The following is a 25,149-nucleotide window of genomic DNA, read 5'->3' as shown; positions in this document are numbered from 1 at the left end:
GCTCATACAAACTCTGTTCGCTCATACAAACTCTGTAATAAACCTACACTCGCCTGGAGCCTGGGCTACCTGTGCTGTAGTTTACAGTATCTCTCATTTGCATTAATTCGTTATATAATTTTGTTCGGCGTGTTGTGTGGGCTTAAATTGTTTACAAGAAATCATAGTTCCCGTGGTACAATATCTGATCGTCTGCAAAGGCGCGTATCATCATCGTTACCAATAAAGGCTTATAATTATTTTCCTCGCTTGCATGGTCACCAGAGCCACAAAACAACCGTTAGAAAGCGACAGCCAATAGAAACGCTTTCTTTACGCTGTGGTTACTCGTGAGAGCGTATAAATAAATGGCGCACAAATTCAAAGCAGTTAACGTCTTCTATCTAGAGGGAGTGTGAAGTCGGTGCAAAAACATTCAAAATGAAATTCTGTCTTAGATTTTTTGCTGTGATTGTGTTATTTGCCGTTTCTCTTGGGGAAGGTGAGTCAGTATGAGTTAATATCATTCTTGGGTATTAATTTTAAAAACTTTTTCAGGAAAGAAATCTAAATAAACAAAAGCAGTCTGTTCCGCACTACCCTTTGTGAGGGGCAGGGGGGGGGGATGCCATGTATTTGTACTAACAATATATTGTTAATAAAATAGTTTTCTACATATGCTTTACTATCTAATTTATAAGATCTTAAGCATTGGACTTGAAAATTGGTATTGTGATAGTCCTACTATACTATATGTCTCGAAATTATTGTATTGAAACTATAAATGAATTGAGAATAGCATCTTTGAAGACGCTATATTGATCAATGATGCCTAAGCAATGTCAAAGTACTTGATCTCGTCCCTATCAGAAAGAAGCGCGTGTATTCCATAAAACAGAAGAGCGTTAAAACAAGATGTCATTCAAGCGTTTTATAACAGAAAAGAGTAAAGCCCGCGTAAATATGGTTTACGCACGTGAGATTCACGGGTTTCCTGTGGAAGATACGATTGTGTTCTGCTACAAATGGGTATTGCGTGGGCCCTGGGAAAGAGATTGTTTCCATGTAACCCGATCGTTGCGAATGCGCTTGACTTTGTTTTCAAAATAATTCAAAATGGCGGCTGAGAATGGGTGAAGTGCCAGGGCCGGAGGAATGGGGTTTGTTAGGCTAAATTATGATAGTAAACCACCACATTCCCTCAAATTTGGCAAAAATGTGCAAAAACCTTAACGATAAAACACTACACGGATTTCTACATGTGACCTGCTTGTATAGTTTGTTAAAATTCAATGCACACGACAAACCATAACACCAAACTGACATTCCTTCCCTTACAAGCCCAGTAGGGAAGTGATTAACATTACTACAGGAAGCCCATGTAAGCGCCCTTTGTTTGTTTTGTCCTTAAACTTTCAAAGATTTCAAAAGTGCAAGGGCCGGAGGAATGGTTAAATCCTCCCTGCACCAGCACGAAAATAAATATCTTTGTTGTCTAGGTGAGAAATGCGAGGACCGGTTTCCGTGCCCAATAGAGTACAAACAATTCTGTTCAAGTGCTAAATATCGTCCGTTTCTTGAAAGAAGATGTCCCAAATTTTGTGGCTACTGCAGTAAGTATTCCAAGCCCTTTGTTATCTTTTACAAAGTGATTTACCACATGCAAACGCGTGGCATCAAGCATTCCCATTACGTTTCCAGAATCAGAGGTTGATTGCAGCGGTAGCAAGTATGGGTGCTGTTCGGATGGAAAGACTCCTGCCGCTGGACCAAACCAGCAAGGCTGCCCATCAGGTTCGTTAGAAATAGGCGAGTGTAAACGGGCGATCCATTAATTTTCCAGGAAATGACCCCCCTTAGATCCATAACCAGCACATTAATCTTTAATAAGCCTCTAATATTTAGGGACGCAGCAGAGGGTGGGGCACTGGGGGCACGTGTCATTCCCCAATATTTTAGAAAATTATGAGGAAATGACCAGTAGGGCGTGGCTGTGCCCCCTCCATTATTTTGAGGCCCGCTACGGCAGTGAACTTTTCCATCCTTACACTGCCAATGAGAAGAATTACTGACTTTTTTATAGATGAGAAATGCAAGGACACTGGCCCATGCCCAGAACAGTACAAAAAATACTGTTCAAGCTTGCAGTTTCGCCCATTCCTGGAGAGAAGATGTCCAAAGTTTTGTGGCTTTTGCAGTAAGTGTTACAAGTTCCATATTTCAAATGCACGTAAACCGTCATCATTAGTGAACTTAAGATTATCACCGTCGTCATCATCATCACCATCGTCACCAACATTTCCATCATCATCATCATCATCATTATAACCATCGTCGTCATAACCATCATCGTCATCATCATCATCTCCATCATCATAATCATCATCGTCACCATCATCAACATTATCATCGTCGTCACCATCATCGTCTTCGCCGTCGTCATGGTCCCCATCTTGATAGCGATGACAAAGCTCGTCAATTTAGGGCTATCGCCCGTCGTTCTCTCTTCATTATCGGACGTAAAAAGATCCATTTATACGTAGGCAAGTCATATTTTTATCTCGCTTTCAGAGCCGTACGTTGACTGCAGCGAAAGCGCATATGGCTGTTGTATGGATGGACAAACAACTGCAGATGGACCGGATTACAAAGGCTGCCCTCGTACGTAAGAAATAAGCTAAGAAAGGAGAGCCAGCAACGAGAGTTTAACTGCTAAATTGCTGAATGGTTGCAAATATTTCATGGTCCATTAAACAAGCTTTACCTTAACTACTTTAATTCCCTTACAGAAAAAATGTGCTATGACAGATATGTTGACTTGTGTAAACAATATGCCAATGAGTCCAATTGCAAGCCAAAAGACCCGGAAGTGTTGGCGAGAAGGATGGAGGATTGCCCATTCAGCTGCGGAAACTGCAGTAAGATCACTACAAGACAGAAAGAGGGGGAGGGGGGAGAGGGGGTGTGTTGACAGAAGAGGGGGCCGGGTGGGTTAAGTAGGCCTTTATCTTACATTCGTATAATTCACAAGCCAAGCAGTAAGCTATGTGAGAAAGGAAACAGAGAGTGGTAGGGATTAACGTAAACTTTATATTTCCCTCGACGTAAGTCAAACAGTAAGTTGCTATATGAGAGAAGTCCGGCGTAAGTCAAACAGTAAGTTGTTATATGAAAGAAGTCCGGCGTAAGTCAAACAGTAAGTTGCTATATGAGAGAAGTCTGGCGTAAGTCAAACAGTAAGTTGCTATATGAGAGAAGTCCGGCGTAAGTCAAACAGTAAGTTGCTATATGAGAGAAGTCCGGCGTAAGTCAAACAGTAAGTTGCTATATGAGAGAAGTCCGGCGTAAGTCAAATAGTAAGTTGCTATATGAGAGAAGTCCGGCGTAAGTCAAACAGTAAGTTGCTATATGAGAAGAGTCCGGCGTAAGTCAAACAGTAAGTTGCTATATGAGAGAAGTCCGGCGTAAGTCAAACAGTAAGTTGCTATATGAGAAGAGTCCGGCGTAAGTCAAATAGTAAGTTGCTATATGAGAGAAGTCCGGCGTAAGTCAAACAGTAAGTTGCTATAAGAGAGAAGTCCGGCGTAAGTCAAACAGTAAGATGCTATATGAGAGAAGTCCGGCGTAAGTCGGACAGTAAGTTGCTATATGAGAGAAGTCCGGCGTAAGTCAAACAGTAAGTTGCTATATGAGAGAAGTCCGGCGTAAGTCAAACAGTAAGTTTCTATATGAGAGAAGTCCGGCGTAAGTCAAACAGTAAGTTTCTATATGAGAGAAGTCCGGCGTAAGTCAAACAGTAAGTTGCTATAAGAGAGAAGTCCGGCGTAAGTCAAACAGTAAGTTGCTATATGTAATAAGTTGACTTGAAGGCTTTTTATTCACCTATTTTATTAACACAGTACAAAACATGGCGGACTACACGAGGAACTCCATCCGGGTGCGCATGTGCGAAAGATATGCTAATTAACCGGAAGTAAAACTACAACATCCCCTTCTCTAAGCTGAAAAGCTGAAAAATTACATGAGTACAAATGTGACTGATAGTGTCCAATTAGGGGTGTAAAAAAAAAAAACAAAGAACTTTGCAGTACTAATAATAACATAGTTCAATATCTAATGTTTGTGTAGCAAATGCTACAAGTTCAGTCTGTCTGGGGGCTTCACTGTCCGTGTTGATCTGCGTAATGGTGGACCACTTTGGGTAGGTGTGGACTTCGCAGGGGTACCAGGTGTAGATGTCCTTGGCTCTGTTGGGGGTTGGTTGCCGTTAGGTGCTGGTTCTGATACAGGCTCGTAGTCATCAGTAGCTGAGGTATTATTCAAGCTTAGTTTTTCACCTGTGGGACGAATGTGTCTGCGGTTTCTGGTGAGAGTACTGCCATTGGCCATGTCCACAATGTGCGAGCGTGGGGTTGGCGCAGCGGCTCGAACTATTCCTGGCTCCCATTTGGAGTTGAGGGGGTTGAAGACTCTGACAGCGTCTTGAGGGTAGACAGGCTGTAGACACTTGGAAGTCCTGTCGTAATATGATTTCTGTCGGTCTTGTCTGGCTTGCAGCTTGACATTGGCATCATAGTCAGGTTTGTTCAGTAGTGCATGCCTGGAAGTAGCTGGCAGGTTAGACTGATATATTCTGGAATTTAGCAACTCTGCTGGTGATGGCAGGGTGTGACCCAAGGGGGTTGTTCTCAGGCACAGCATGGCTAGATGTGGGTCTTGCCCTGATTCCTTGCACTTTTGAAGGAGATCCTTGACAGTTTGCACATTTCTCTCTATGAAGCCATTAGCCTCCTTGTAGTATGGGCTTGTAGTTGTATGAATAAATCCATAGGTGCTGCTGAAACCCTTGAATAGAGCAGACGTAAACTGGGTGTCATGTCCTGTGACAAGTTTGTCTGGTATGCCATGTTCCTCAAATATTCCTTTGAGGTGAGCGATGACAGTAGATGATTGGATGTTAGTTAGCTTGCGCACAATTGGGAACTTACTGTAGTAATCAGAGAGTAGTAAGTATGGTGAACCGTTCCAGGAGAACAAGTCAGATGCTAGGGTGTGCCAGGGCCTTGGTGGAACATCATGAGGCATTAGCGGTTCTTTAGTGTTCATGGACTGATTATGCTGACAGGGAGCACAACTCTTGACCATGTTGTCGATGTCGGCATTGATGTTCGCCCAAAAGACTGATCCCTTAGCTCTGAGCTTGCATTTTTCCGCACCCTGGTGTGCATAGTGTAGCTGCTGTAGAACATCTGGTTGCAGGGTCTTTGGAATTACAATTCGGGTACCCTTCAGGACCAATCCATCGGCGACAGTAAGTTCGTCACGATAGTTCCAGTATGGGTGTAGTAACTCAGGGCATTCAGCTCTTTTGTTTGGCCAACCTTGGGCGATGACGGCACGAAGTGAGTGAAGTGTTGTGTCCTTCCTCGTCTCCTCTTGGATCTGCGTTATCCTAGTAGGGCTAGCATTGAGGTGCAAGTGTAGCTCATGTATAGAGACATCAAGTCCAGCGATAGTGTCACCGGGACTTGGGTTGAGTCGTGAGAGGGCGTCGGCCAGGGGTATGTCCTTCCCTGGGACATATCGAATGTCGATGTCATATTTCTGTATCCGCAGCATCATCCTGGCAATGCGGGGTGGCGCGCTGGCCAGATGCTTTTTGAATATTGCCTCCAGTGGCTTGTGGTCCGTGTGGACCTGGACGTGGCGTCCATAAGCGTAGTAGTGGAATTTCTCGAGACCATGGACGACTGCAAGCATTTCCCTTTCTATGTTGGAGTACCTCCTCTCGGTTTCAGTGAGTAGCTTACTTCTGTACTCCACAGGGCCTTTATCTTGGATGAGTGTCGCGCCGAGGCCACGTTGAGATGCATCCACCTGGATTACGACAGGCTTGGTGCTGTCGAAATACTGCAGCGAGGCTGGCGATGTGATGAGTTTCTTGATGTCATCTACAGCTTTCTGGTGTTCTGGGCACCACTGGAATTGACTACTTTTCCTTGTCAAGTCCCAGAGGACCGCTGCTGTTGAAGCGAGGTTGGGTATGAAACGGCTAAGGTATTGCGTCATACCTAGGAAGACTTGGAGATCTGTGAGGCTCGTTGAAGGATCCATGTTGTTGATGGCTTCAACCTTAGCAGGGTCAAGTTTCAGACCATCTGCACTTAGGGTGTGTCCGAAGAAGACAAGTTCCTTGCTGGCAATTTTGCATTTGTCAGCATTGAATTTCAGACCAGTTTCACGGGCACGCTCCATTACTGCTTTCAGGTTATAGTCATGCTCCTTACGGTTGCGTCCGTAAACAACTATGTCGTCTGTGATGCCTGTCACCCCAGGTAAGTCACCAAAGGTTTCATCGACCTTCTTTTGGAAGATGTCCTGAGCACAAATCAGACCAAAGGGTAGTCGTAGGAATCTGAATCTTCCATGGGGAGAGTTAAATGTTGTATAGAGTGAGCTTTCCTGGTCAAGCTTTATGTTCCAATAACCGCTGCGGGCGTCAACTATGGAGAAGTACTCGGATCCACTTAGCTTTGATAAGACTTCATCAAGAGTGGGTGTACGATGATGTGGACGTTTGATGGCGCAGTTGAGGTCCTTTGGATCAAGGCAGAGTCGTATGGAGCCATTCCGCTTTGTGGAACAGACTAGCGAGTTGACCCAGTCAGTGGGTTCATCAACCTTGGTGATGATTCCTTGCTGTACGAGGGATTCTAACTCCTTGCGCAGAGGCTCCTGAAGTGCTTCAGGGACTCGTCGTGGCGGGTGAACCACAGCGGGTACTGTAGGGTCAAGTGTGATATGGAACTCTCCGCTGAAGCATCCGATGCCTTCGAAGCAGTCAGCATACTGTCTTAGTAGAGCTGCCTTTGCCTCAGGGTCATCCTTGGGTACTTGAGCTGGTCGTATTTCGGCTGGCTCAGCCTGGTCTTTGCTTAGACTGTGGTTAAGGGTTACAAGCTTCATTGCAGTACATGTGGGTAGTCCTAGGATTGTAGGTCCTGTCGTGTTTACAACATGAAATTCATGAGGGCTGGACTGACCGTTATGTAGTAAAGTGAGGTTGCAGGTACCGTAGTGTTGTACTTCATGGCCTCCATATGCTGTTATCCTTGTATCTGATGGGGCTAAGCTGAGGGGCTTGCCGTCTATGTCGCAGAGTGATTCTGGATAGATGTGCTTGTAGTTGCTTAATGGGATCACATTTCCTTCAGCACCAGTGTCAATCTTGCATAATAGTGGTAGTGTCCCGTTACTCGAGTTAACCTGTATGTTGACGAGCGCTTGAGTGATCTGTCGAGACATACTATCAATGGTCAGAGAGTGAAAATATAACTGTGGGGAATCTAGGGGCTCAGGTGCAGTGCTAGCATTCTCATTGCTGAGGGTGTTTATCTGTTGCTTTGATTTGTTCCGGTTTCCCCGCCTGCCTCTTCCCCTCGGGGTGGGACCTTGGGGTTTGGTGGAACGGCAAACCTTGGCCCAGTGGTTTGGTTTCCCACAGTTGCTGCATTTTGTTCCATTTGCGGGGCACAGGGATTTTTGTGTCACATTATGGCTAGTGCCACAGTTCCCACAAGTTTGTATTTGTTTATTTTCACGTGAGTGTGTCTTGGGATGTGAAGAAGGGCTTTTGTGGGTTGTTGCGTGTACAGGTATAGTGTTTGTGCCTCTAATATCTTGTAACTGAGCCGAAGTGGCTTCCTCAGTCCTGGCTATGTCTATTGCCTTAGCGAGCGTTAGAGTTTTGTCTAACTCGAGGAGTTTAGCCTGGACACGTGGGCGGCGAGACCCGAAAATTAGAGCGTCAATAATGTGTTCGTCTACATTATCATACCTGCATTCGCTGGCTAGCAATCTTACTTTCTTTATAAATGAATCCACTGGTTCATCGTCCTTTTGCTTCAGAGTGCGTAGTTTAAATCGTGCTAAGCGAAAATTGCTCTTGGGGGCGACGTATTCTTCAAACTTCTCCCAGTAAGTTGACAGCTTTTTCTTCTCGTCTGAGGTTAGCGACCACGTAGAAACTAATTCAATTCCTTCTTCTCCCGTCCATATCAACAGATAACTGACCTTTTCTTCCTCCGATTTGGACTTAAGCGGGCCAGAAAAGTACAATTCGACGGTTGCCTTGAACTTTTTTAGCGCTTGTTGAAGATCGGTTGCATTCCAGTCCATACGAGGGCTAGTGAGTCCAGTGAGTTCGGCCATTTTCCTTGTGTAAACTTGCTAGATTTCTCGTAAAATACCGACCTGGTATGTTTGAGAGTGATTTTCCTTCAATTTGCTTCTGACACCATGTAATAAGTTGACTTGAAGGCTTTTTATTCACCTATTTTATTAACACAGTACAAAACATGGCGGACTACACGAGGAACTCCATCCGGGTGCGCATGTGCGAAAGATATGCTAATTAACCGGAAGTAAAACTACAACACTATATGAGAGAAGTCCGGCGTAAGTCAAACAGTAAGTTGTTATATGAGAGAAGTCCGGCGTTAGTCAAACAGTAAGTTGCTATAAGAGAGAAGTCCGGCGTTAGTCAAACAGTAAGGTGCTATATGAGGGAGGTCCGGCGTAAGTCAAACAGTAAGTTGCTATAAGAGAGAAGTCCGGCGTAAGTCAAACAGTAAGTTGCTATAAGAGAGAAGTCCGGCGTAAGTCAAACAGTAAGTTGCTATAAGAGAGAAGTCCGGCGTAAGTCAAATAGTAAGTTGCTATATGAGAGAAGTCCGGCGTAGGTCAAACAGTAAGTTGCTATATGAGAGAAGTCCGGCGTAAGTCAAACAGTAAGTTGCTATATGAGAGAAGTCCGGCGTAAGTCAAACAGTAAGTTACTATATGAGAGAAGTCCGGCGTAAGTCAAACAGTAAGTTGTTATATGAGAGAAGTCCGGCGTTAGTCAAACAGTAAGGTGCTATATGAGAGAAGTCCGGCGTTAGTCAAACAGTAAGGTGCTATATGAGGGAGGTCCGGCGTAAGTCAAACAGTAAGTTGCTATAAGAGAGAAGTCCGGCGTAAGTCAAACAGTAAGTTGCTATAAGAGAGAAGTCCGGCGTAAGTCAAACAGTAAGTTGCTATAAGAGAGAAGTCCGGCGTAAGTCAAACAGTAAGTTGCTATATGAGGGAGGTCCGGCGTAAGTCAAACAGTAAGTTGCTATATGAGAGAAGTCCGGCGTAAGTCAAACAGTAAGGTGCTATATGAGGGAGTGGAAGAGATGGGGTCTCGTAGTCATGCTCTATATTCGCTTCTTTAATCTAAACTTCTAATAAGTGTATCGAATTCCCCTTGCAGCTAACGAAAATTAGCGCTGCCGTGTCCACCCCTGCGTCCGTAACACCAGGGTTGACTGAACTAGCCAAATACATAACTCATACAAACTACTTTGCGGATTATGGAGATAACTTCAGACTAATACACCTTATTTCGTACTACGAACCATATTTGGTATCGAGAACCTGTATGACTAATTGGCGAATGAGCAGTATTCTTACTCTACACTTTGTCTGTGTTTGACCATTTGGCTAATGAACACGGTGGGCATGACGAGAGATTCTTACTCTACACTTTGTCTGTGTTTGACCATTTGGCTAATGAACACGGTGGGCATGACGAGGGATTCTTACTCTACACTTTGTCTGTGTTTGACTATTTGGCTAATGGGCACCGTGGGAATGACGAGAGATTCTTACTCTTCACTTTGTCTGTGTTTGACTATTTGGCTAATGATTGCGGTGGGCATGACGAGAGATTCTTACTCTACACTTGTCTGTGTTTGACTATTTGGCTAATGATTGCGGTGGGAATGACGAGAGATTCTTACTCTACACTTTGTCTGTTTTTGACTATTTGGCTAATGATTGCGGTGGGCATGACGAGGGATTCTTACTCTACACTTGTCTGTGTTTGACTATTTGGCTAATGAGCACGGTGGGCATGACGAGAGATTCTTACTCTACACTTTGTCTGTGTTTGACTATTTGGCTAATGATCGCGGTGGGAAGGACGAGGGATTCTTACTCTACACTTGTCTGTGTTTGACTATTTGGCTAAGACCACGGTGGGAATGACGAGGGATTCTTACTCTACACTTTGTCTGTGTTTGACTATTTGGCTAATGATCGCGGTGGGAATGACGAGGGATTCTTACTCTACACTTGTCTGTGTTTGACTATTTGGCTAATGATTGCGGTGGGAATGACGAGAGATTCTAACTCTACACTTTGTCTGTGTTTGACTATTTGGCTAATGAGCGCGGTGGGAATGACGAGGGATTCTTACTCTACACTTTGTCTGTGTTTGACTATTTGGCTAATGATCGTGGTGGGAATGACGAGGGATTCTTACTCTACACTTGTCTGTGTTTGACTATTTGGCTAATGAGCGCGGTGGGAATGACGAGGGATTCTTACTCTTCACTTTGTCTGTTTGACTATTTGGCTAATGAGCGCGGTGGGAATGACGAGGGATTCTTACTCTACACTTTGTCTGTGTTTGACTATTTGGCTAATGAGCACGGTGGGAATGACGAGGGATTCTTACTCTACACTTTGTCTGTGTTTGACTATTTGGCTAATGAGCGCGGTGGGAAGGACAAGGGATTCTTACTCTTCACTTTGTCTGTGTTTGACTATTTGGCTAATGAGCGCGGTGGGAATGACGAGGGATTCTTACTCTACACTTTGTCTGTGTTTGACCATTTGGCTAATGAACACGGTGGGCATGACGAGAGATTCTTACTCTACACTTTGTCTGTGTTTGACCATTTGGCTAATGAACACGGTGGGCATGACGAGGGATTCTTACTCTACACTTTGTCTGTGTTTGACTATTTGGCTAATGGGCACCGTGGGAATGACGAGAGATTCTTACTCTTCACTTTGTCTGTGTTTGACTATTTGGCTAAGAGCACGGTGGGCATGACGAGAGATTCTTACTCTACACTTGTCTGTGTTTGACTATTTGGCTAATGATTGCGGTGGGAATGACGAGAGATTCTTACTCTACACTTTGTCTGTTTTTGACTATTTGGCTAATGATTGCGGTGGGCATGACGAGAGATTCTTACTCTACACTTTGTCTGTTTGACCATTTGGCTAATGATTGCGGTGGGCATGACGAGAGATTCTTACTCTACACTTGTCTGTGTTTGACTATTTGGCTAATGATTGCGGTGGGCATGACGAGAGATTCTTACTCTACACTTTGTCTGTTTGACTATTTGGCTAATGAGCACGGTGGGAATGACGAGGGATTCTTACTCTACACTTTGTCTGTGTTTGACTATTTGGCTAATGAGCGCGGTGGGAAGGACGAGGGATTCTTACTCTACACTTTGTCTGTGTTTGACTATTTGGCTAAGACCACGGTGGGAATGACGAGGGATTCTTACTCTACACTTTGTCTGTGTTTGACTATTTGGCTAATGAGCGCGGTGGGAAGGACGAGGGATTCTTATTCTACACTTTGTCTGTGTTTGACTATTTGGCTAATGAGCACGGTGGGAATGACGAGGGATTCTTACTCTTCACTTTGTCTGTGTTTGACTATTTGGCTAATGAGCACGGTGGGAATGACGAGGGATTCTTACTCTACACTTGTCTGTGTTTGACTATTTGGCTAATGATTGCGGTGGGAATGACGAGAGATTCTTACTCTACACTTTGTCTGTGTTTGACTATTTGGCTAATGAGCGCGGTGGGAATGACGAGGGATTCTTACTCTACACTTTGTCTGTGTTTGACTATTTGGCTAATGATCGCGGTGGGAATGACGAGGGATTCTTACTCTACACTTGTCTGTGTTTGACTATTTGGCTAATGAGCGCGGTGGGAATGACGAGGGATTCTTACTCTTCACTTTGTCTGTTTGACTATTTGGCTAATGAGCGCGGTGGGAATGACGAGGGATTCTTACTCTACACTTTGTCTGTGTTTGACTATTTGGCTAATGAGCACGGTGGGAATGACGAGGGATTCTTACTCTACACTTTGTCTGTGTTTGACTATTTGGCTAATGAGCGCGGTGGGAAGGACGAGGGATTCTTACTCTTCACTTTGTCTGTGTTTGACTATTTGGCTAATGAGCGCGGTGGGAATGACGAGGGATTCTTACTCTACACTTTGTCTGTGTTTGACTATTTGGCTAATGAGCGCGGTGGGAAGGACGAGGGATTCTTACTCTACACTTTGTCTGTGTTTGACTATTTGGCTAATGAGCGCGGTGGGAATGACGAGGGATTCTTACTCTACACTTTGTCTGTGTTTGACTATTTGAATAATGAGCGCGGTGGGAAGGAAGAGGGATTCTTACTCTACACTTTGTCTGTGTTTGACTATTTGGCTAATGAGCGCGGTGGGAAGGACGAGGGATTCTTACTCTTCACTTTGTCTGTGTTTGACTATTTGGCTAATGAGCGCGGTGGGAATGACGAGGGATTCTTACTCTTCACTTTGTCTGTGTTTGACTATTTGGCTAATGAGCACGGTGGGAATGACGAGGGATTCTTACTCTACACTTTGTTTTGCGCAGAGCACTTCGCCCCGGGACTGACGTGCAAGGATATCGGCTACGGGTGTTGCTGGGACGGCACCTCAGCCCTCGGGGAGGACAAGAAAGGCTGTCGGCGTATGTATTACACCCAAAATATCCTGGCAAGACTATAACACAGGGATCCCACGGTATCCACGGTCCACCTTTACCATTATATCGCTCCCATTATATCGTTGTCGTTATATCGCTCCCATTATATCGCTCCCATTATATCGCTCTCATTATATCGCTCCCATGATATCGCTCTCATGATATCGCTCTCATGATATCGCTCCCATTATATCGCTCTCATGATATCGCTCCCATGATATCGCTCCAAATATATATCGCTCCCATTTTATCGCTTCCATTATATCGTTGTCATTAAATCGCTGTCATTTTCAGCATGCATAGATTACTATCCTCACACGTGTTCACAGTGGGGCGAGGAGGGATGCAGGTCTGGCTCATGGAGAATACGGACCGGGTTTATGGAGCGCTTCTGTCCAAATACGTGTGGATTCTGCAGTAAAGGTTATACTAATAATGTGTTTAGGGGTGGTCAGGGGGGGCATTAGGGCTGGTCAAGGGGGTATTAGGGTTTAGGGGTGGTGAGGGGGTATTAGGGTTTAGGGGTGGTGAGGGGGCATTAGGGTTTAGGGGTGGTGAGGGGGCATTAGGGTTTAGGGGTGGTGAGGGGGTATTAGGGTTTAGGGGTGGTGAGGGGGCATTAGGGTTTAGGGGTGGTCAGGGGGCATTAGGGTTTAGGGGTGGTCAAGGGGGTATTAGGGTTTAGGGGTGGTGAGGGGGCATTAAAGTTTAAGGGGTGGTGAGGGGGCATTAGGGTTTAGGGGTGGTGAGGGGGCATTAGGGTTTAGGGATGGTGAGGGGGTATTAGGGTTTAGGGGTGGTGAGGGGGCATTAGGGTTTAGGGGTGGTGAGAGGGCATTAGGGTTTAGGGGTGGTCAGGGGGGGGTATTAGGGTTTAGGGATGGTGAGGGGGGTATTAGGGTTTAGGGGTGGTGAGGGGGGCATTAGGGTTTAGGGGTGGTGAGGGGGCATTAGGGTTTAGGGCTGGTCAAGGGGGTATTAGGGTTTAGGGGTGGTCAGGGGGCATTAGGGTTTAGGGCTGGTCAAGGGGGTATTAGGGTTTAGGGGTGGTGAGGGGGCATTAGGGTTTAGGGGTGGTGAGGGAGCATTAGGGTTTAGGGGTGGTGAGGGGGCATTAGGGTTTAGGGGTGGTGAGGGGGTATTAGGGTTTAGGGGTGGTGAGGGGGCATTAGGGTTTAGGGGTGGTGAGGGGGCATTAGGGTTTAGGGGTGGTCAGGGGGCATTAGGGTTTAGGGCTGGTCAAGGGGGTATTAGGGTTTAGGGGTGGTGAGGGGGCATTAGGGTTTAGGGGTGGTGAGGGAGCATTAGGGTTTAGGGGTGGTGAGGGGGCATTAGGGTTTAGGGGTGGTGAGGGGGCATTAGGGTTTAGGGGTGGTCAGGGGGTATAAGGGTTTAGGGGTGGTCAGGGGGGCATTAGGGTTTAGGGGTGGTGAGGGGGCATTAGGGTTTAGGGGTGGTGAGGGGGTATTAGGGTTTAGGGCTGGTCAAGGGGGTATTAGGGTTTAGGGGTGGTGAGGGGGCATTAGGGTTTAGGGCTGGTCAGGGGGCATTAGGGTTTAGGGCTGGTCAGGGGGGCATTAGGGTTTAGGGGTGGTGAGGGGGCATTAGGGTTTAGGGGTGGTGAGGGGGTATTAGGGTTTAGGGCTGGTCAAGGGGGTATTAGGGTTTAGGGGTGGTGAGGGGGCATTAGGGTTTAGGGGTGGTGAGGGAGCATTAGGGTTTAGGGGTGGTGAGGGGGCATTAGGGTTTAGGGGTGGTGAGGGGGTATTAGGGTTTAGGGGTGGTGAGGGGGCATTAGGGTTTAGGGGTGGTGAGGGGGCATTAGGGTTTAGGGGTGGTGAGGGGGTATTAGGGTTTAGGGGTGGTGAGGGGGCATTAGGGTTTAGGGGTGGTGAGGGGGCATTAGGGTTTAGAGGTGTTCAGGGGGCATTAGGGTTTAGGGGTGGTGAGGGGGGGGCATTAGGGTTTAGGGGTGGTGAGGGGGCATTAGGGTTTAGGGGTGGTCAGGGGGCATTAGGGTTTAGGGGTGGTGAGGGGGTATTAGGGTTTAGGGGTGGTGAGGGGGCATTAGGGTTTAGGGGTGGTGAGGGAGCATTAGGGTTTAGGGGTGGTGAGGGGGCATTAGGGTTTAGGGGTGGTGAGGGGGCATTAGGGTTTAGGGGTGGTCAGGGGGGCATTAGGGTTTAGGGGTGGTCAGGGGGGCATTAGGGTTTAGGGGTGGTCAGGGGGGCATTAGGGTTTAGGGGTGGTCAGGGGGGCATTAGGGTTTAGGGGTGGTCAGGGGGGCATTAGGGTTTAGGGGTGGTGAGGGGGCATTAGGGTTTAGGGGTGGTGAGGGGGCATTAGGGTTTAGGGGTGGTGAGGGGGCATTAGGGTTTAGGGGTGGTCAGGGGGGCATTAGGGTTTAGGGGTGGTGAGGGGGGGGCATTAGGGTTTAGGGGTGGTGAGGGGGCATTAGGGTTTAGGGGTGGTCAGGGGGCATTAGGGTTTAGGGGTGGTGAGGGGGTATTAGGGTTTAGGGGTGGTGAGGGGGCATTAGGGTTTAGGGGTGGTGAGGGAGCATTAGGGTTTAGGGGTGGTGAGGGGGCATTAGGGTTTAGGGGTGGTGAGGGGGTATTAGGGTTTAGGGGTGGTGAGGGGGTATTAGGGTTTAGGGGTGGTGAGGGGGCATTAGGGTTTAGGGGTGGTCAGGGGGGCATTAGGGTTTAGGGGTGGTGAGGGGGCATTAGGGTTTAGGGGTGGTGAGGGGGGTATTAGGGTTAGGGGTGGTGAGGGGGCATTAGGGTTTAGGGGTGGTGAGGGGGGTATTAGGGTTTAGGGGTGGTCAGGGGGGCATTAGGGTTTAGGGGTGTTTAGGGGGCATTAGGGTTAGGGGTGGTCAGGGGGGTATTAGGGTTTAGGGGTGGTGAGGGGGCATTAGGGTTAGGGGTGGTGAGGGGGCATTAGGGTTTAGGGGTGGTGAGGGGGTATTAGGGTTTAGGGGTGGTCAGGGGGGCATTAGGGTTTAGGGGTGTTTAGGGGGCATTAGGGTTAGGGGTGGTGAGGGGGCATTAGGGTTTAGGGGTGGTGAGGGGGCATTAGGGTTAGGGGTGGTGAGGGGGCATTAGGGTTAGGGGTGGTCAGGGGGGTATTAGGGTTTAGGGGTGGTGAGGGGGCATTAGGGTTAGGGGTGGTGAGGGGGCATTAGGGTTTAGGGGTGGTGAGGGGGTATTAGGGTTTAGGGGTGGTCAGGGGGGCATTAGGGTTTAGGGGTGTTTAGGGGGCATTAGGGTTAGGGGTGGTGAGGGGGCATTAGGGTTTAGGGGTGGTGAGGGGGTATTAGGGTTTAGAGGTGGTCAGGGGGGCATTAGGGTTTAGGGGTGTTTAGGGGGCATTAGGGTTTAGGGGTGGTGAGGGGGTATTAGGGTTTAGGGTTGGTGAGGGGGCATTAGGGTTTAGGGGTGGTGAGGGGGCATTAGGGTTTAGGGGTGGTCAAGGGGGTATTAGGGTTTAGGGGTGGTGAGGGGGCATTAGGGTTTAGGGGTGGTCAGGGGGGCATTAGGGTTTAGGGGTGTTTAGGGGGCATTAGGGTTAGGGGTGGTGAGGGGGCATTAGGGTTTAGGGGTGGTGAGGGGGTATTAGGGTTTAGGGGTGGTGAGGGGGCATTAGGGTTTAGGGGTGGTGAGGGGGCATTAGGGTTTAGGGGTGGTCAGGGGGGCATTAGGGTTTAAGGGTGTTTAGGGGGCATTAGGGTTTAGGGGTGGTGAGGGGGCATTAGGGTTTAGGGGTGGTGAGGGGGCATTAGGGTTTAGGGGTGGTGAGGGGGCATTAGGGTTTAGGGGTGGTCAGGGGGGCATTAGGGTTTAGGGGTGTTCAGGGGGCATTAGGGTTAGGGGTGGTAGGACACGTGACTTTTCTTGTTTCTTTCGTTTAATCCGCGTTTTATTTTTGAAACCTACGAAAATCTAAAAGAAAGGCAAACATATTAAATATAGTTGTACATCTCTTAGCGGCCACCCTCGGCATGACCAAAGAGGCCACTGTTCACTTATTATCATTTGTGTAACCAAAGGGTGTTATTTGTGTTACCAAAGGGTGTTATTGGTGTAACCAAAGGGTGTCATTTGTGTAACCAAACGGTGTCATTTGTGTTACCAAAGGGTGTCATTTGTGTAACCAAAGGGTGTCATTTGTGTTACCAAAGGGTGTCATTTGTGTAACCAAAGGGTATCATTTGTGTTACCAAAGGGTGTTATAGACGTATAAAACATACGACCCGACCACTTAATTATGGCTGCTTAATAGACGCACCACTGTAATCCAAAATACTGATACTGTGAAAATAATACGCCAGCTTCGTATCAAAGTACTCGTCAACGTCGAACAAAATAGAATTAAAACGTGAATGTGTACTATTGCAGGACTTGTCGCCAAGCGTCTTGCTTTAGACCAAGTCATAGGGTCTGTAGCGGTAAGCGCAGAAGACGAGACATCGCCTCTCTACATGGACGAATAAGAATAAAAAAGCAAAGGCTAGGCGCCTGAGCCCCACACACGGCACTGCAGGTGTAAAGTCAGTACCGCTAGTGCTACATCAAGAGTTTTTATCACAATTAATTAGTTCATTTGGAATCGCTTGTATTAGGAAGAGCTCAGGATCAGCACCCGATGATCAAACAGCAATAAAAAGCGGTCATAAGTAGGAAATACAGGATAGGACGATCTCGGGCATGATATTGATAGCTTGAAGCATCGCAATTTAAAAGGCGTAAAGGCAGATCCTACCATTTTGTAAAAAACGAATAAAGAAATGGCATAACTCAAGTAAGACCGTTGGGCCTTATTTTATTCACATTGATTATCTACAATTTATAAAACACCCCTTCTATATCTTTTATTTACACAGTCCAAATCACCTCTGGTTCTAAATGTCTTTATAAATATGTCTTATAACAAATTCGCTACGAAATCCTTTAATTGATATCTTGGTTTGCGTGGAAGATTGTAGATCACTAGACGGCCACCCAGAATGTATTATTGAAGGCAAGCAAGGTGTTCGCGCATGCGTACCTGCCTGTCTAGTGCCATGATTCCCCGTGAACCTGCTGCATATGTTCTGCGAATCTACAGGGAAAGGAATAAGAGGTCAGCACGTGCGAATCTACAGGGAAAGGAATGAGAGAGGTGAACACGTGCGAATTTACAGGAAAAGGAATGAGGTCAACACGTGCGAATTTACAGGGAAAGGGATAAGAGAGGTCAACACGTGCGAATTTACAGGGAAAGGAATGAGAGAGGTCAACACGTGCGAATTTACAGGGAAAGGGATGAGAGAGGTCAACACGTGCGAATTTACAGGGAAAGGATATATGATAGATATATGATATTTAAGATTTTATTCCAAGTGTGTCGTTAGAATGACCACTTCCGCTCTGAACCATTATTACCCTGGTAAAGAAATGGATTGTCTGGGAGTTGCCTTTAGACGTAAATTTGGAAGTCAAGTCAAAGTACCTTTTTGCGCACTCAGAGGAGACATCGCGTTTGCAGGATTCAGTGTACGCCATCTTGTACAACACCTACACAGTCGCAGTAAGAAAAAACATTAGGCTGTCTGGATAAAAACAAGATCAGCGCCTTATATTCCGTACCACAAGATAAGACAGACAACCTGAAGCAAAAGGTTCTAGATTCCACCCTGATTCAGATAGTTAGACAACTAGCTAACTTAACGATCGCCTAGCTGAGGGAATAAAAAGCAAGCAGGCAGGCAGACCGGTTGATTGAGACGTGCTATGTTATTAGATATAAAAAAGTCATACAAATTTCAGAGAGCTGGGTTGGACATTGTTAATGGGTTATGATCTGAATAGAAGAGTTGCGTTTATGTTTGTAATGCATCACTAGACGGGTTTTGATCTGCATTTTAGTGTTAGGTTCGTGTACGCAATGCATACGTATGGTAGAGTTGGGTTCATGTTTGTAGTGCATCAATAGACGGGTTATGATACGTATGGTAGAGTTGGGTTCATGTTTGTAGTGTATCTATGGACGGGTTATGATACGTATGGTAGAGTTGGGTTCATGTTTGTAGTGCATCTATGGACGGGTTATGATACGTATGGTAGAGTTGGGTTCATGTTTGTAGTGCACCTATGGACGGGTTATGATACGTATGGTAGAGTTGAGTTCATGTTTGTAGTGCACCTATGGACGGGTTATGATACGTATGGTAGAGTTGGGTTCATGTTTGTAGTGCACCTATGGACGAGTTATGATACGTATGGTAGAGTTGGGTTCATGTTTGTAGTGCATCTATGGACGGGTTATGATACGTATGGTAGAGTTGGGTTCATGTTTGTAGTGAATCTATGGACGGGTTATGATACGTATGGTAAAGTTGGGTTCATGTTTGTAGTGCATCTATGGACGGGTTATGATACGTATGGTAGAGTTGGGTTCATGTTTGTAGTGCATCAATAGACGGGTTATGATACGTATGGTAGAGTTGGGTTCATGTTTGTAGTGCATCAATAGACGGGTTATGATACGTATGGTAATGTTGGGTTCATGTTTGTAGTGTATCTATGGACGGGTTATGATACGTATGGTAGAGTTGGGTTCATGTTTGTAGTGCACCTATGGACGGGTTATGATACGTATGGTAGAGTTGGGTTCATGTTTGTTGTGCATCTATGGACGGGTTATGATACGTATGATAGAGTTGGGTTCATGTTTGTAGTGCAACTATGGACGGGTTATGATACGTATGGTAGAGTTGGGTTCATGTTTGTAGTGCGTCTATGGACGGGTTATGATACGTATGGTAGAGTTGGGTTCATGTTTGTAGTGCATCTATGGACGGGTTATGATGCGTATGGTAGAGTTGGGTTCATGTTTGTTGTGCGTCTATGGACGGGTTATGATACGTATGGTAGAGTTGGGTTCATGTTTGTAGTGCATCTATGGACGGGTTATGATACGTATGGTAGAGTTGGTTTATGCATGTGGACATATGACCAAGGTCCGCTTGGTGTCTAGTTAGACTCACCAGGAACACAAGACAGTGCAGGAAAAGCATATAGAAGAATGCTATCGTACGGGCCATCTTGCTGCCTAACACAAACCGGCCCTGAAAAAGGAACAGCAAAGTCAAAATAGAATGTCAGACCTTAAATCTACAGAACTCTGGCGAACTAAAAATCCTGCTCATGCAAGCTATGTTATTCTGTTGTAGCGGTCAGCGGTCAGTTCCTGTTTATGCTCATAGCTCTCCCCCACCCTCCCCCCCCCCCACACCTCACAAACCATATACTCTTATCATCTATATTTACTGAAAGACGGACCTGTGTCATCTTGCTTAGGCCGAGTACACAACCCCCACACAGCACCCACATCACTACTTACCAGGTTCAGTGTGACTTTCTCATGAGGTCCAAGATTCATATAACGCTGCTGCTTCTCCTGAAAAGAAATGGTTAAAATAGAACTAAATAAATGGTTAAAATACAACTAAATATATGAGCATTTGGGCGGCAAAGGGGTTAATTGTATTTACCCTCTGGTTGAAGGCGGCAAAGGGGTTAGACCTACCCTCTGGTTGAAGGCGGTAAAGGGGTTAAGCTTACCCTCTGGTTGAAGGCGGCAAATGGGTTAAGCTTACCCTCTGGTTGAAGGCGGCAAAGGGGTTAGACTTACCCTGTGGTTAAAGGCGGCAAATGGGTTAGACTTACCCTCCGGTTAAAGGCGGCAAATGGGTTAGACTTACCCTGTGGTTAAAGGCGGCAAATGGGTTAAACTTACCCTCTGGTTGAAGGCGGCAAAGGGGTTAGACTTACCCTCTGGTTGAAGGCGGTAAAGGGGTTAGACTTACCCTCTGGTTGAAGGCGGCAAAGGGGTTAGACCTACCCTCTGGTTGAAGGCGGTAAAGGGGTTAAGCTTACCCTCTGGTTGAAGGCGGCAAATGGGTTAAGCTTACCCTCTGGTTGAAGGCGGCAAAGGGGTTAGACTTACCCTGTGGTTAAAGGCGGTAAAGGGGTTAGACTTACCCTCTGGTTAAAGGCGGCAAAAAGGGGTTAGACTTACCCTGTGGTTAAAGGCGGCAAATGGGTTAGACTTACCCTGTGGTTGAAGGCGGCAAATGGGTTAGACTTACCCTGTGGTTAAAGGCGGTAAAGGGGTTAGACTTACCCTGTGGTTAAAGGCGGTAAAGGGGTTAGACTTACCTTGTGGTTAAAGGCGGCAAATGGGTTAGACTTACCCTCTGGTTAAAGGCGGCAAATGGGTTAGACTTACCCTCTGGTTAAAGGCGGTAAAGGGGTTAGACTTACCCTGTGGTTAAAGGCGGTAAAGGGGTTAGACTTACCCTGTGGTTAAAGGCGGCAAATGGGTTAGACTTACCCTGTGGTTAGGCGGCAAATGGGTTAGACTTACCCTGTGGTTAAAGGCGGCAAATGGGTTAGACTTACCCTGTGGTTGAAGGCGGCAAATGGGTTAAGCTTACCCTCTGGTTGAAGGTGGCAAAGGGGTTAGACTTACCCTCTGGTTGAAGGCGGTAAAGGGGTTAGACTTACCCTCTGGTTAAAGGCGGCAAATGGGTTAGACTTACCCTGTGGTTAAAGGTGGCAAATGGGTTAAGCTTACCCTCTGGTTAAAGGCGGCAAAGGGGTTAAGCTTACCCTCTGGTTGAAGGTGGCAAATGGGTTAGACTTACCCTCTGGTTGAAGGCGGCAAATGGGTTAAGCTTACCCTCTGGTTGAAGGCGGCAAAGGGGTTAGACTTACCCTGTGGTTAAAGGCGGCAAATGGGTTAGACTTACCCTTTGATTAAAGGCGGTAGAGGGGTTAGACTTACCCTCTGGTTGAAGGCGGCAAAGGGGTTAAGCTTACCCTCTGGTTGAAGGCGGCAAAGGGGTTAGACTTACCCTCCGGTTGAAGGCGGTAAAGGGGTTAAGCTTACCCTCTGGTTGAAGGCGGCAAAGGGGTTAGACTTACCCTCTGGTTGAAGGCGGTAAAGGGGTTAAGCTTACCCTCTGGTTGAAGGCGGTAAAGGGGTTAAGCTTACCCTCTGGTTCAAGGCGGCAAATGGGTTAGACTTACCCTCTGGTTCAAGGCGGCAAAGGGGTTAGACTTACCCTCTGGTTGAAGGCGGCAAATGGGTTAGACTTACCCTGTGGTTAGGCGGCAAATGGGTTAAGCTTACCCTCTGGTTGAAGGCGGTAAAGGGGTTAAGCTTACCCTCTGGTTGAAGGCGGCAAAGGGGTTAGACTTACCCTCTGGTTGAAGGCGGTAAAGGGGTTAAGCTTACCCTCTGGTTGAAGGCGGTAAAGGGGTTAAGCTTACCCTCTGGTTCAAGGCGGCAAAGGGGTTAGACTTACCCTCTGGTTCAAGGCGGCAAATGGGTTAGACTTACCCTCTGGTTCAAGGCGGCAAAGGGGTTAGACTTACCCTCTGGTTAAAGGCAGCAAATGGGTTAGAGTTACCCTCTGGTTGAAGGCGGCAAAGGGGTTAAGCTTACCCTCTGGTTAGGCGGCAAATGGGTTAAGCTTATCCGCTGGTTGAAGGCGGCAAATGGGTTAAGCTTACCCTGTGGTTAAAGGCGGCAAATGGGTTAGACTTACCCTCTGGTTCAAGGCGGCAAATGGGTTAGACTTACCCTCTGGTTCAAGGCGGCAAAGGGGTTAGACTTACCCTCTGGTTAAAGGCGGCAAATGAGTTAGACTTACCCTGTGGTTAAAGGCGGCAAATGGGTTAAGCTTACCCTCTGGTTGAAGGCGGCAAAGGGGTTAGACTTACCCTCTGGTTGAAGGCGGTAAAGGGGTTAGACTTACACTCTGGTTGAAGGCGGTAAAGGGGTTAGACTTACCCTCTGATTAGGCGGCAAATGGGTTAAGCTTACCCTCTGGTTAGGCGGCAAAGGGGTTAGACTTACCCTCTGCTTGAAGGCGGCAAATGGGTAAGACTTACCCTGTGGTTAAAGGCGGTAAAGGGGTTAGACTTACCCTGTGGTTAAAGGCGGTAAAGGGGTTAGACTTACCCTGTGGTTAAAGGCGGCAAATTGGTTAGACTTACCCTGTGGTTAGGCGGCAAATGGGTTAGACTTACCCTGTGGTTGAAGGCGGCAAATGGGTTAAGCTTACCCTCTGGTTGAAGGTGGCAAAGGGGTTAGACTTACCCTCTGGTTGAAGGCGGTAAAGGGGTTAGACTTACCCTCTGGTTAAAGGCGGCAAATGGGTTAGACTTACCCTGTGGTTAAAGGTGGCAAATGGGTTAAGCTTACCCTCTGGTTAAAGGCGGCAAAGGGGTTAAGCTTACCCTCTGGTTGAAGGTGGCAAATGGGTTAAGCTTACCCTCTGGTTGAAGGTGGCAAATGGGTTAAGCTTACCCTCTGGTTGAAGGCGGCAAAGGGGTTAATTGTATTTACCCTCTGGTTGAAGGCGGTAAAGGGGTTAGACTTACCCTCTGGTTGAAGGCGGTAAAGGGGTTAGACTTACCCTCTGATTAGGCGGCAAATGGGTTAAGCTTACCCTCTGGTTAGGCGGCAAAGGGGTTAGACTTACCCTCTGGTTGAAGGCGGCAAATGGGTAAGACTTACCCTGTGGTTAAAGGCGGTAAAGGGGTTAGACTTACCCTGTGGTTAGGCGGCAAATGGGTTAGACTTACCCTCTGGTTAAAGGCGGCAAATGGGTTAGACTTACCCTGTGGTTGAAGGCGGTAAAGGGGTTAGACTTACCCTCTGGTTGAAGGCGGCAAATGGGTTATACTTACCCTGTGGTTAGGCGGCAAAGGGGTTAGACTTACCCTGTGGTTGAAGGCGGTAAAGGGGTTAGACTTACCCTCTGGTTAAAGGCTGCAAATGGGTTAGACTTACCCTGTGGTTGAAGGCGGTAAAGGGGTTAGACTTACCCTCTGGTTAGGCGGTAAAGGGGTCAGACTTACCCTGTGGTTGAAGGCAGCAAAGGGGTTAAACTTACCCTCTGGTTAAAGGCAGTAAAGGGGTTAGAATTACCCTGTGGTTGAAGGCGGTAAAGGGGTTAGACTTACCCTATGGTTAGGCGGTAAAGGGGTTAGACATACCCTGTGGTTAGGCGGCAAAGGGGTTAGACACCCTCTGGTTAGGCGGCAAAGGGGTTAGATTTACCCTGTGGTTAAAGGCGGCAAAGGGGTTAGACTTACCCTCTGGTTAGGCGGCAGAGGGGTTAGATTTACCCTCTGGTTAGGCGGCAAAGGGGTTAGACTTACCCTCAGGTTAGGTGGCAAAGGGGTTAGAATTACCCTCTGGTTAAAGGCGGCAAAGGGGTTAGAATTACCCTCTGGTTAAAGGTGACAAAGGGGTTAGACTTACCCTCTGGTTAAAGGTGACAAAGGGGTCAGACTTAACCTTTGGTTAAAGGCCACAAAGAGGTTAAACTTACCCTCTGATTGAAGGCGGCAAAGGGATCCAGACGCTGCTCATATTGCGATGAGTATCTGCTGACAGCGGCCTCGTCATCACGTAAAGATGAACCCTAGACAGGACAGCATTAGACAATTAAAAGCTGTTCCGATACAAGAGATAGAAAAAAAAACACAGAAAATACGGATCTTATGAAAACGATAACCATAGAAAAAAAAACACAGAAAATACGGATCTTATGTAAACGATAACCATAGATATGTGAACATGATGTCATGTAAAGGAGAACATAAGATATATGCCTTTGTTGGGTAGCTATGGGTAATAGATACTTGCCTTTGTGGGGTAGCTATGGGTAATAGATACTTGCCTTTGTGGGGTAGCTATGGGTGATAGATACTTGCCTTTGTGGGATAGCTCTGAAGGAATTTGATCTTTTCGTACAACTTGACGTTGTCTGACCGTAGAGTGTCCACCTCATTCTGCAGAAGGCTGATCTGCTGTTGCTGATGCCGGGATTGCTACAGTTCAAGCACACATTAGTCTTCATCTGCCCCCAAACAGACAAAATACACCCTACATCTGGGGACAACTAAAGGTCAACAGCAAATTAAAGTTTCCTGTGGCTGTAGGAGCTCCAAATACAATAATGCCAGGGACACGGCTAAGGTTGGTGAAAGGGGCCCAATTCCCTGACAGACAAGAGCTTCCAGCACAAGTTGGAGAATTTATGCTAATATAGTACTTACTGCCTCCAGTTCTAAGTTACGTAGCTTGAATCTTTCTCTTTGACTCGCTACAATTGGGAGCAAGGAATCAACTGCCAACTTGTCCTGAGTTTCTATCAGAAAAACATATGCATGCAAAAAAAAAATATTTCAACGGTTTTGCTAAAACATTTGATAGAAATGTTGAAGATTCACTGCATACCATGGAAGCTCTTACAAAAAGAAATGTTGACATGAAAGCATTCTATCAACACTTACCAGGTGTGCTTGCATGCTGGACTGCTGTCGCTACAAGTTCTGTTTCAGATGGAGGGCCAGCCTCGCCCTGATGACAGAAACATCGTATAGAGACAACATCAAGAAATTGTCAAGAGCAATCCACAAAATATCAAGAAGTCTAAGGCCAAAGGCAGTGGGGAGTGTGTT

General features: G+C 46.8%; 3 protein-coding genes across 4 annotated transcripts in view; 1 reads left to right on the top strand and 2 right to left on the bottom strand.

The window, feature by feature from the left end:
• The first annotated feature begins 38 nt into the window (after positions 1-38).
• Positions 39-17,425, top strand: LOC5503953 (papilin). Its single transcript, XM_032372196.2, has 9 exons — positions 39-481; positions 1,479-1,592; positions 1,681-1,773; positions 2,063-2,176; positions 2,551-2,640; positions 2,769-2,897; positions 12,512-12,607; positions 12,917-13,045; positions 17,023-17,425. Exons 1-9 carry the CDS (start codon positions 421-423, stop codon positions 17,115-17,117), a joined length of 921 nt encoding a protein of 306 aa, XP_032228087.2. The 5' UTR covers positions 39-420; the 3' UTR covers positions 17,118-17,425.
• On the bottom strand, positions 3,834-8,404 carry LOC116602157 (uncharacterized protein K02A2.6-like). Of its 2 annotated transcripts, XM_048726214.1 has the most exons (3): positions 7,817-7,956; positions 5,598-7,272; positions 3,834-5,237 (listed from the first exon to the last, which is right to left on the bottom strand). In XM_048726214.1, exons 1-3 carry the CDS (start codon positions 7,820-7,822, stop codon positions 4,114-4,116), a joined length of 2,805 nt encoding a protein of 934 aa, XP_048582171.1. In that variant the 5' UTR covers positions 7,823-7,956; the 3' UTR covers positions 3,834-4,113. The 2 variants fall into 2 exon arrangements, with proteins under 2 accessions (XP_048582171.1, XP_048582170.1); XM_048726213.1 differs by having other exon boundaries at positions 5,598-8,404.
• LOC5503963 (protein CASP) overlaps positions 17,418-25,149 on the bottom strand; it is a 22,366-nt gene continuing 14,634 nt past the window's right edge. The window contains exons 20-27 of the mRNA XM_048726219.1: positions 24,982-25,048; positions 24,745-24,836; positions 24,400-24,516; positions 24,015-24,107; positions 20,009-20,065; positions 19,653-19,733; positions 18,116-18,180; positions 17,418-17,725 (exon numbers count right to left, since the gene is read on the bottom strand). Of these exons, the coding sequence (XP_048582176.1) occupies positions 17,680-17,725; positions 18,116-18,180; positions 19,653-19,733; positions 20,009-20,065; positions 24,015-24,107; positions 24,400-24,516; positions 24,745-24,836; positions 24,982-25,048 (618 nt within the window). The 3' untranslated portion in view covers positions 17,418-17,679. The remainder of the gene's footprint in view (positions 17,726-18,115; positions 18,181-19,652; positions 19,734-20,008; positions 20,066-24,014; positions 24,108-24,399; positions 24,517-24,744; positions 24,837-24,981; positions 25,049-25,149) is intronic.

Source organism: Nematostella vectensis, chromosome 4 (genome assembly GCF_932526225.1).
Source record: "Nematostella vectensis chromosome 4, jaNemVect1.1, whole genome shotgun sequence".
Classification (NCBI taxonomy): Eukaryota; Metazoa; Cnidaria; class Anthozoa; order Actiniaria; family Edwardsiidae; genus Nematostella; species Nematostella vectensis.
Note: the sequence above shows the minus strand (reverse complement) of the source record. Positions and strands in the feature narration are given on the sequence as shown.

Coding starts and splice junctions, on each gene's coding strand:
- LOC5503953 (XM_032372196.2), top strand. CDS start 421: ATGAAATTCTGTCTTAGATTTTTTGCTGTGATTGTGTTATTTGCCGTT. Junction 2,898..12,511: donor ATTCAGCTGCGGAAACTGCA/GTAAGATCACTA, acceptor TGTTTTGCGCAG/AGCACTTCGCCCCGGGACTG. Junction 12,608..12,916: donor GGACAAGAAAGGCTGTCGGC/GTATGTATTACA, acceptor TGTCATTTTCAG/CATGCATAGATTACTATCCT.
- LOC116602157 (XM_048726213.1), bottom strand. CDS start 8,190: ATGGCCGAACTCACTGGACTCACTAGCCCTCGTATGGACTGGAATGCA. Junction 5,238..5,597: donor ACCCCGCATTGCCAGGATGA/TGCTGCGGATAC, acceptor TTCCAAAGACCC/TGCAACCAGATGTTCTACAG.